The sequence below is a fragment of the Blennius ocellaris genome (assembly GCF_963422515.1).
Source record: "Blennius ocellaris genome assembly, chromosome: 4".
Taxonomy (NCBI): Eukaryota; Metazoa; Chordata; class Actinopteri; order Blenniiformes; family Blenniidae; genus Blennius; species Blennius ocellaris.
The window spans coordinates 14,567,477-14,579,111 of NC_137653.1; the positions used below are offsets into that span (position 1 = coordinate 14,567,477).

The 11,635-nt window shown below is 42.0% G+C and overlaps 1 protein-coding gene across 1 annotated transcript in view; it reads right to left on the bottom strand.

The window, feature by feature from the left end:
- LOC308129298 (low-density lipoprotein receptor-related protein 1-like) overlaps positions 1-2,323 on the bottom strand; it is an 88,413-nt gene extending 86,090 nt beyond the window's left edge. The window contains exon 1 of the mRNA XM_080495177.1: positions 1,736-2,323. Within this exon, the coding sequence (XP_080351303.1) occupies positions 1,736-1,832 (97 nt within the window). The 5' untranslated portion in view covers positions 1,833-2,323. The remainder of the gene's footprint in view (positions 1-1,735) is intronic.
- Between the last annotated feature and the right edge of the window lie 9,312 nt (positions 2,324-11,635).

The window sequence follows — 11,635 nt, forward strand, 5'->3', positions numbered from 1 at the left end:
ATACAACTAAAATGTTTATCCAGTTGGAAATATGCTTCATATGTTCCCTCTAAGTGATTAAAGTAAGTCATGTAAACAAATTTCAGTGCCTTTTTTTTTTTTTTTTGGAGTAACAGTCACACACAGAAGCCTCTGGGTCCCAGGGGATTATTAAGTAAAGCCAAGTTTGGGCAATGTCACACAATCTCCACAAGGCTGACTCATCAAGTCAAGGCAAAGCTACTCTGAGGGTGGCAGATTTCACTAAAACACTGACTGGAGGTCAAAGTGGAAACTGTTAAATGGCAGGCTTCCTCAGCTGTGGCTATGGGATCGGGAGGGAGAGCAGGTGACTGCAGGCCATCCAACTCTATATTCAAGGTGGTAATTTATGAGGATCTTGCTTCTGAAGAACCTCACAGCGTTGGGTTGCCAAGTGAAACAAGATGACTTCAAAGGCATAAGAGGCATTTATGGCTTGATGCTGGATCTAACTTAACGCAGCCTTCGGCTTTAATCAGACACGCTGGTGAAGCCCTTGTACATTTAATGAAATGTCACATTTAAAACCTTGATTAACTTTACACTAATTAATGCTGCTACTTAACACTCCCGTAGAATTATCTATACTCTCCACTCACAGAGATCTTTCAAATACGAGCCTCACATTTACAAAGAATGCAGCAGATCCTGTTCGCATGATCGCCTCTTTCGTAACACTATTTTTTGCTCTCGGAATCAGAAACACAAGAGTGGTACTGTGAGGCTTAATAGTTTCCAGAAGTTGTTCCCGTCTGTGAAGGTGTGTGCTCACAAGGTCGCAGGGGGAGCTGTTTTGAAGTGCTCTCTATCAGCCCACAGATCGCAGTAGGACTGTTCCAAGCTGGTACAGCTCGGGCGCAGGGAAAAGCGCAATAATCACAGTGCTGCACAACAACCCTGCAGTATTACAGTTGCCTGTTGAATGCAGCAAAGCTCAGCTGTTCGATTCGGCGGAAACTAAATGATAGAGCATCGTTCGGGCTGAATAAGTGTGTGTTAAAAGTGTACCCCAGAAAACACACACACACACACACACACACACACACACACACACACACACACACACACACACACACACACACACACACACACACACACACACACACACATGCAATATTATTGGAATAAAAGTGTGACATGGCTGAAGAGAGCTCGGCACCTTTCCATCATTTCTCAGGAAAAACAACAACAACAAAACAATGTTGAAGTGACTAAAGCCGAGCTTTTCATAAAGCTGCACGGTGTCACATTTCAGACATCACCATGGACTATCCATGAGGTGCCACACATATGAATGACCTGTAAAACATGTGGCACGAGCAGGTATGAGGGGGGCCTATGCTGCAGTTCCATCACTGCGTGTCAGTGGGAACGCGCGTGGATGCTGGTACCCATAGAGGGTGGCAGAGAAACAGAAACGTGCAATCGCTGCTGTGATGCCTGCAAATATTCACATGTTTCGAGGGGAGAGACGCAGAAACAAAAGAGCCATTTAATTGTCTCGCCACGGTTTCATCCCCTCCACGTTGCTTCACTCAATCGAGCAGTCGTTCCTCGGGGGAGGAGATGAGGGAGGGGGGGTAGGGGGGGGGTTCACCGTCTACTCTCAAATGCATGCGGGCACAGAACAGCAGAAATCCCGTGTTAACCAGCATGCACATTCATTGTCGTTGTGGACGAGACTCAGATTTATTTTTCTTTTGATTCAGCTTACCATCAACAGCCCTGGCTGGAGCGATTACTTCCAAACTGTGCAAGAATCCTAAGAAAAGCAATCCCACTGCCAACGTGTTGGCCGCGATGTGCAACATGGTCTATCTCTTCAGGATATTAGTCATCAATCGCCTCTTGGTCCTGTCAGGCTTCGGAGGTTGCAGACAGGCGACGACGTGTAACCGTGCCCGGCGATGAGGATGATGAGGATGATGATGATGATGGTGGTGGTGATGGTGATGATGATGATGATGATGCCCTCCTCGCTGGAAAATCCGCTTTCTTTGGGGCGCAGTGGAGCTGCTGCTGTCTGCCCACTCTCGCAAAGTCCAATCCGCAGACTGTCAACGGCGGAGGGGAAAGCCGAGCTCCTCGCAGCCCCCGGCTTGCTTTGCTCAGCGGCTCCTCGGATGCAGGGACAGCCCTCCACAAAGGCTGCTAGCAGGCTGGACCGAGCATCAAGCTAGCCCTGCTCCCAGGCGACAAGAGGGGAGAGCTGCCGTCTGGAACCATGCAGTCGCCCCGTCTTTTGTTCTCGCTGCCCCGGTGAAGAAGCCACGGGGGGGTGGTGTTGTTGTTGGTGGTGGTGGGGTGGGGGGGAGAGAATGAAGACGTGGATCAAACGCTGCTCTCCTCCCCGCCTCCTCTGCTGCTGCTGTCGGACACAGATTGAGCCTGAAGCCGGAGTCCAGCCAGTCAGTCAGTCAGTCAGCGGGCTGAGTGACGTCGCAACATCAGCGGCTCAGCTGGCCCTCCCCCTTGTCTCCCCCTGTACACCCCCCCCCCCCCTCCTCCCTCCTCCCTCCCTCCACCTGCCTCCCCACTGTCTCCCCTCCCGTTTCCCTTCTATTTCCCCCTGTCTCTCTGTCTCCCTCTGCCCCCCCTCCTCCCATTGCCCCACCACCCTCCCCCTGTCTATCCCCTCTATCTCCCCCGTCTCCCCCCTGCGCCGCTCATCTCCATGTGTCTCCCCTCTATCCACCCCACATGTCGGCCTATCATTTCCCCTCTATTTCCCCCCCAATCTTCTTTTCTCCCCTTGTCACCGTCTCCTCCTGTCTCCCCCCATCTCCCCCTGTCTCATGTGTACCCCCCCCCCGCCTCTTCCCTCTATCTCCTGTCTTCAACTTTCTCCCCCTCTCTACCTTCTGTTTCTCCCATATCTCCCCATCTACCCCCCACACCCGTCTCCCTCTGTCTCCCCCATCTTTCACCATTTGCCAATATGTCCCCTCTTTCTGCCACCAACCCCCCCCATACCTCATTTGTCCCCCTCCCCTCTCTCCCCCCATTCCCTTCCCATGTCTCCCCACCTCCTCCAGACTTTCACACCCACAAAGTCACTTTCATTGAATTCGTCCACCATTTACTCTTTTAGTTTGTCATCACTTTCAAGTACTTTTCTTCCTCATTTACTGAGTTGCTCTAATGGTGCTTGTGTTTCTTTACAGAGCAGAGTTTAAGACAAAATTAGTGTATCAACTTGACTTGTTTTTCAAATAATCACAAGGCCTAAATTAGCCGTGTCCTGCCCCGGTGGTTCTGGAAGCTCTCTCCCTGTTTTCGGTCCATATAAACCATAATAAGTGAGGGGAAAATGAAACTGCACTCCAAATGAAGAAATTGCTCCATCAAACAAGAATGAAATCAGCCAGCACAGTTTAAAAAGTTTTATAAGCACACTAAAGCAAGTTACTTAAATATTCATCACTTCATTACTGATATCTAAAAATAGAAAAACGAAAAACGGATATAAATTGATTATGGGCCTTGCCCATAAAATGGGATTGGTTCCAGTGCCACAAGACCATGCACAGGATTATGGATTATAGAGGATGGATGGATGGATGGATGGATGGATGGATGGATGGATGAACAATAACTCCAGACTTTTTTGCACTTAGAAGAAATTCACAAAGTCAACAAAACAAATGAATTCACATTCGACCAAAAATAAATATGTACCATTAAAATACAATTTAAAGTGAAGCTAAAACCGCATCTTCTTTCTACCTTCATACCCGTCCTCAATCCCTATTTATTTTTTTTGATCCTGCACAGTGATATGGTGATTGTGGTTGATTGATGGAATCTAAATGATAGATGAGTTGTTAATGGGACATTATGAGTGGCTGTAAATTGGATTCATTTGGTCCCCAAGTCAATCCCCTTGTGAATTTGGCCTCCACTGGACTGGAGAGCTCGCCTTTAATGACATTTGGAGGAGCATCTATATCACCTTGTAAAACCATTATGATGCATATAATTCAAGGATGAGGACACTGTAGGAGGTGATCCCTGAAATGAGACATCTCATATTAATGGGTGACTGTAATCCTATTGCATCCCATGCTGCACTGATTCCTTTCACTTGCTCTCTGTGACTTTGATAGGGAAAGGATGCATTTTTATTTATTTATATAAATATATATATTTTTGCTGTCATTAGAAATGAAACTGTTTCTGACAAGGATAAAAATATCACAATTATTGGTCAAACTAAAAAAAACAAAAAAAAAAAACCAACATAATAATAAGACTTTGACAAAATTACCACAAGTTGCCAGATTGGACCTGGTAAACAATTAATTTGTTTTAAAAGTACAAAAGTGATATTTTGTCTTTCTTTTGTTGCTCAGTGGACAATGTGACAATGTCATTCACTTATTGATGGTTGTCAATATGATAGGAGACGATTTGAACCTTCACCAGCCTGCGGGAGGTAAGAGTGCAAACAAACATTCATAAAAGGTTGTTTTTTTTCTGGTTTTCTTTCCCCAATCACAGAAAACACTTGTTGATAAGATGCATTGGAGAAACATGGCAATGAACAGAAAATTTCTCAGATGTTTTGTTGATTTAAGTCTCGAATAGAGATGTTTATCCGGCCTATTGTTCAAGGTTTGCCGGTGCAGCGGGTGATAGTCAGTTGTCTGCAGGTTCTCCAGGGGACTAATGCTCTTTTGGCTTCACTGTCACTTTACATCCATCGTGTGCAAACTGCTTGTTCCTGCAGGTCACACCAAAGTTAAAGTTTGATAATGAACTCCTACTTCACAGTTGACTTAGCAGAGTGAATGGCATACTCAATAAATTAAAGAAAACCATAATATATCATGTTTCAGACAGCTCGACCTGGGAAATGTTGATCGGAGAGGGTGTGGCCCACCAGTGTTGGTTTCACTGGAATGTTTTTTTTTTGGTAAAGCAGACATTTGTGAAGGGGTCTGCCACCTCTCTGAGGGCCAATGTCGACACCAAGGAGAATAAGGTTAGGAGTCAAATATTTAAAAATACAGTCACTTCATTCGATTAGACATTATACAGCTCTATGAAGTGTGTCATACAAAAAAAATATAGAATCATTTATGTACATGTCTTGTATACAGTTTAATTTAATGACTGTGACTTCATCATGTTTGTAACTTCAAAGAGTGAATTTCAAACTGAAACGGGGCTGGATGAACAGTTTGTTTACGATAAAGGGCTTGTGGGATGTCTGTCTAGCAGATGTCGCTGTTGTTGTGGAAATATGTATACTGAGACGTTCAAAGCAAAGGCCCCTCTAACTTCATAATGAAAACCTTGGCAAATGACTTGACTGAAAAGGCCAAGACCAAGGACAAGGCATTCGGGTCTGAGAGCCCTTAACATTAACAACAGACACTTATCATTGTGCTTGCTGTGTTATTTCCACACGTTATGTAACAAAAGTGTACGATAATCACATGCTTGGCATATGAAAGTCGACGGTATGAATCATCATCCAGATTGAGAAAGCCTATTTTTAAGCGGCACGTTGTTCTACTTTGCTTTAGACTTTTATTCTTTTGAAGAGTTTTGATTAACACATTTCAGGGATTTCTTCCTGAGTCTGAAAAATAAGTGTTTATCCCATATACCTATGTTCACCCAATCTAACACAGCATAAACAAAATAGGATAGCAAATACTTTATCTGGATATATTTATGATTGAATTGGGGTTTTTTTCGTTCCATAAATTTACAAATAAAAACTGTTTCACCTTTACACAGAAACAAACAAAAAGGTGTGTCTCAGGTTTGAACCAACTTGATGTCATTTACCAAAATGATACGTGAAAATGTTGTTGTTGTTTTTTTGGAATAAATGATAGACCCTATAATCTCTCTCAGTCTACGGTTTGCATGTTCTCCCTTTGCACGGATTTTCTCTGGACACCCCCACAATCGTAAACCATGCGTAAACCTCCAGAGATATGTTGGAAATAGCAGTATGGAAGATGATTGGAGTGCTTTCTTTGTCTTTCTTGGTCCTACTGTCCCTAATCTACTGACTGTAGCATGATTTACGCTTGTTTATGTGAAATATTACATTCACCTTGTGGCTGAAATGTGCGACACAAACACAGTTACCTCACCTTATCCTGCCAGTTGTTAATCGATCATATGTATTTCAGGTTGTGTGGCCACTGGAGCCACGTGAACCGGTCTGTAACATGCTGTACACCACTGACACCTAGTGGGTCTACACTGACAGTATTTTCTAAAACTGTAGAACAATAGACCCTTTGTGTCAGAATAGAAAGTGAAATTTACACACATATATATATAAATGAAACACAATTCATTTTAATGAAGAAAAACGATGCAAGTACCTTACAGACTCATGAATAAATATCTCTTTCATCAGCCTTTATCACCTAAAGAGTCTGAGCTCAAATAGAAACCAGCAAGAACGTTTTAGTTGTTTTTTAGAACAACAATGTTCTGGCCACTTGTCATTCTAATCACTTTATTCTACAGCCGTGCATTTAGCTCTTTGCAAAGTGATGGGGAAGAAAACGCTTCTTTTGATGGAGCACACTCATTTTCTGAAATGAGGCTTTAACACTTTAAGAGGCAGAAAAGTAATGTGCCACTTTAAACAAGCCTGTTTGGTGTTAATCTAATGAGGAATGCCATTTATTTTTCCTCTGATCTTCATCCTTCAATGTTTTTATATGCACTGAGGTGTTTTTGGCAAGAGGTGAGGAGCTTAATTTAGAGCTGGCAGCTTGGTTTACATAGCAACAGTCTCACAATACTCATTCGTAACCTATAAACTGCTGAGATTCAATCCAAAAATGTCCTCATACCAAACGCTTTTTGCGCAATCCAGATTTAACTAAGAACAGACACAGAGCGAGAAGCATGGAAAGACTCCGGTGTACAACGCCTTCTATAATAAATGTACTAAAGCAACATGTAGACTTCATAAAGTCCTTAGACGTCATCCAGCACACAGACAAAAACCACAGGCATGCACATGTGTCATACACACACTTTTACACAGCCATTTTACATCATTTTCCTACTAGTTTTCCTCAAGGTGGCACTGTTCTCTCAACCCCTGAGAGAATAGAGCTCTAAAAACATAAACCTCACATTTCTCGTCAAATTTGTATGCTCCAGTTACTGGTACATCAGAGGTTGAGGAGATGTGATCTCAAAGCTGCTGTGTTTTACAACGTTTGGGTATTTGAACATTTACCAGGATCAAATGAAATAGGAGAGACATCAATGGTAGTGGGGAAAAAAGATTAAACAACAAAAGTTTAGTTGTTAATCTATTGTTAATTTTGATCTCATTCTGTACTTCTGCCATTATGAAAACAGTTGTTCTTCTGCCCATCTTTATTTCTATATGCGAATATATAATGTCCATGTTGAAGCTGTGAAAACCTCCATTTTTTATTTTATTCCTCGTGCCTTTTCAGTGCTTCTTTTTGAAACGTTTCATGTTGTGTAATGGCTGCGCATGTTTTTGTTGCAGCTCACACCCCCACAGAGCATTTCTAGATGATTACAAAGGGTTGTCATTTGACCCCTGGAATTTTACTTGCTTCCAAACTTGTTGGCTTCCTTTTTATTTCCTGTTTACTTAAATAAAGAAAGTATTCAAAATGACGCGTATTTGGGTAAAGAGCTGAAATGCATAATGTTTTGTTTGTTGTTGTTGTTTTTTTATTTCAACAAAAACATTATTGGATTGTGGAAACTATAAACCACCCACACCTATCCTTCTTCTACACCAGCTTTCTTCAGTTTTAATCGAAGGCAACTGAAGAGTCTCGAATACGACTGAATATGCAAAATCCACCTCCGGGTCCCATCCGTGTGTGTGTATAGGCGAGTATCTGTTCAGAGTTCTCTTGCTGTGATGGCACAGTGCGAACCACTGCTCCACTGAACCACCATCCCTCCCAACTGGTCAAGAATAAGACCGTTTAACAAGATCTACCAGCAGATGGAAGCACAACACCAAAAGCAGACATGCTTTGGGGCTCTCGTCAGTGCCGGTAGGATTCACAACACTTTCATTTGATGCTTTACTTTTATTTCTTCAGAACAACGTGTTCACCTGATCATATCCTTGCTTGGTAATTCTCTTCAGGTCAGAAGTTGTAAGAGTAAAACCCGTGATACAGTTTGACTCTGTACCCATTAAAAAGTGACCAATATATTTCTGCCTACTGACATTTATCGCAACATGAATACATCATGTTGTTGTAGTTACAACTGTTTGCCATTTTCATTTCCCATTTAGTGATGTACTTTTCTTTTTTGTTTAGCACTAGACCCACATTAGATTGTCCTCCCATTCACCATCTCTCATCTCAGTTTAGATCGAGGGAGAAAGGCAGTGTACAGTCCACACAGGGCAAACACAGAGAGACACAGAAACACACTCATGACAAATTTAGCAAGATTGATTTGGATAACACACTTTTGATTGTGGGAGGAAACCAGTCCTTCCAAAGACAACCAATATACACAAGGGGAGAACATGGAAACTCCACACACATGTTCCCCCAAACCCAGAATCAAACCACCAATAATAATGTCAGTTTTTGTCAGTTTCATATGGTAAATATTAAACAAGTACTTAGTCCAATACCAACACTCAACAAAGTATCAGTAAGTGAGCTTAAATACATTTAATCTCTATAACCTGAAATATTAATAGCACTATGTAACAGTGGAGTATCTTCTTCACCTCCTCTGATGGGAAAACTGACTGAGTCATTCGTCTCCTGAAGAGATTGATTTTTTGGGGGTTTTTTTTAACGTCATTGTGTAGAAAACCATTGGATCTTGACTATAACAGACCCGCTGGTTATTACTCTCCTGCTAAAGGATCTCTCTCTCTACTCTGCTGGTGAGTTTCTTTCCAGGGCAATTTTATTGTTGGAGTAAGTGAAAACACCATTCATCTGGACTGTGTCACGACTGGAGCAAGTATTTCATGCGTCATTCTTTCATCCACAAGCTACGGCCCACGATGCACCTCCGCCCAGTTTACTGCAGCTGTGATGGAAGCCAGGTTGAAGCCCAAAGCGGAGAAAGAGGTCAATGCTAGTTCTCACACTGTGGTACACATACATGACTTTTTCCTTTTTCTTTTTTTTTTTGATATAGCAACTCTGAAATGATTAAAGACTCAATGGCGTTATCTGGTATTTTCACACAACCACAACTTGAAAACTTTCCTTCATGCAACCATAGGTGTCTGCACACACACATCAATCTCTGAAACACATCATGGTGAGGGCCTACATCATCACTCATCTTCTACTCACCCCTTCTTCCTCCCCTCGCTGGTGCTCTCACACTTCCCTCCCTTGCTTCAGAGCCAGATGAATTACCTCATCAATCAAAGTTTCCTAGAATCAAGTTCTGTGTGTGTTAGTGTGTGTGTGTGTGTGTGTGTGTGTGTGTGTGTGTGTGTGTGTGTGTGTGTGTGTGTGTGTGTGTGTGTGTGTGTGTGTGTGTGTGTGTGTGTGTGTGTGTGTGTGTGTGTGTGTGTGTGTGTGTGTGAGAGAGAGAGAGAGAGAGAGAGAGAGAGAGAGAGAGAGAGAGAGAGACCAAAGAGCAGTCTATCCCTCCAGCATGAAAAAAACAAAAAAACAGTAGATGGTAGTCTACTTGCTTGGGCCATTTAATGGGGGTAAACAAATAAAGATATTTCAGGTAATTCTTTGATCAGTCACCTCAAGTAATCTGCCATCTCACTTTGCAAAACAGTTTTAAATATAAAACCTTAATCTAAATGTCAAAAATGTGTGTGGGTGGTCTTGTTTGGAAAGCGGTGAAACATGATTGTATACAAACAGCTTTCAGATCTACAAACAAATAGTTAAAAAAAAAAAATGTCACCTCACTTAGCAAAATCACAAGACATGAAGTTAAACACACATTATAAAGACTTGTGGCTTGTGCCGATAAAGCCTCAATATTTATTTTTTTTTCTACCAGCCTTGCAAGCCTGTTCTAACAATAGTAAAGTCACAAATGTCACGCATTAGATTTTAAAGATCTCGACCCGCCGTTTGTGTTCTCTAACCGAGGAGAGGAAACTTTACAATGCTGTACGCTCTTTGTATTTTGCTCCCCTCCTCAAAAGGAACAATTATGGAGCGGGCAATGCTGATAACACCTCAGGAATTTGCGGCATGCACAAACAGCCCTTCCCCCATCCGCTTGGCGCTCTCACTCCCCTTCCCCCCTATCCTCACCCCTTTCTGTACTTTCCTCCCACTCCATCGCCAGGTTTTCTTTCTCCCGCTTTATTTCAAAATCTACTGCTGAGACGACTTTCAGCCATAGGGTGCATAATTCCCTCCCCGCAAAAAAAGCTTTTAACTCATTATTCAAAAAGTGGGAGGAATAAAAGTTTCCCCACAAGGTTCAGGTGAACTTGAGAGAAGCTGTTGCTCTTTTGTGCCAAAAGATGTATTGCAGACGGTTAATTGTCTGCTAGCATGGTAAGTAGATCCTTATCCATACTTATCAGACTTCATAAAAACTTTACTGGGCCCATTCACTTCTCAGATACTTTAATGATTATAGCATTCGTTTATAAAATTGAAAACTTATATTGTTCATGTGTATCTCAGAAGAAGCAAAGCCAAATCCAAAACAAATGAAAAAAAATTAGCATACTTAATTATGGTGTTTTTTTTATTATGTTGGCTACCATATTCATTCATTTGAAAGCAAAACAGTATCATAATGCAATATTTGTCCATAAAATAAATTACAATTACCCAGACAAGTATGTCTACTGTTGCCAGTATTACCATCACCACCGTCATTACTTAAATACAGAAGCAATGAACACTTAAGAGGAAACAAAGTGGTTCAACTTTGGTTTTTAATCTAAGGATTACACCCATGTCTTGCATGCACGCACGTGTGTGTTTACACTCACACTCACACAAGCATGCGTGTCTGTTTTGTGTATTTACATTTTCCAATGAAAATAATAGAGACACGCTCTCTGTGCACACCGGCTCCTGACATTTATTTGTTTTTTTGTCAGCCAGTCGCCTCGAGCCTCTCCCGACAAAACTTCCTCTTTCACACTCTCCTTCCAAAACACATTCCAACCACAGGGAATGCCTGACTGATTGTCTGATGAGTGCAAGGGTGTGTGTGCGTGTGTGTGTGTGCGTGTGTGCGTGCATGTGTGTGTGTGTGGTCTCTCCAGCAGGCGCGTTAAATAACTATTGTCACGTGAAGCGTTTGCTTGTCGGTGCCTCGGAGAATAGCTCACTTTATTGCTTTTTATTTAGTGCAACACAAATGTGTTTTTCCCTGTCGAGAAGAAACCAGATTTCAAGTGGACATATGTAATTCATTACACTAAGAGTCCAATTAAACCTGGGGCTAACAGTAAATGCCGAGCTACGTTTTTTATGAGTTCACTATATGACATTTTATTGTGCACTATGTGTTGATTATGTCAAAAAAAAAAATCGTTTTATAGAATTCATTATTTCTGACAATAACCAGCTCGGAAAATGCAAACTAATGCCATTGTTGCCGAATGGTTGGTGAATGAAAACTAACATGGATAAACATATATTGAAGTTAGTTT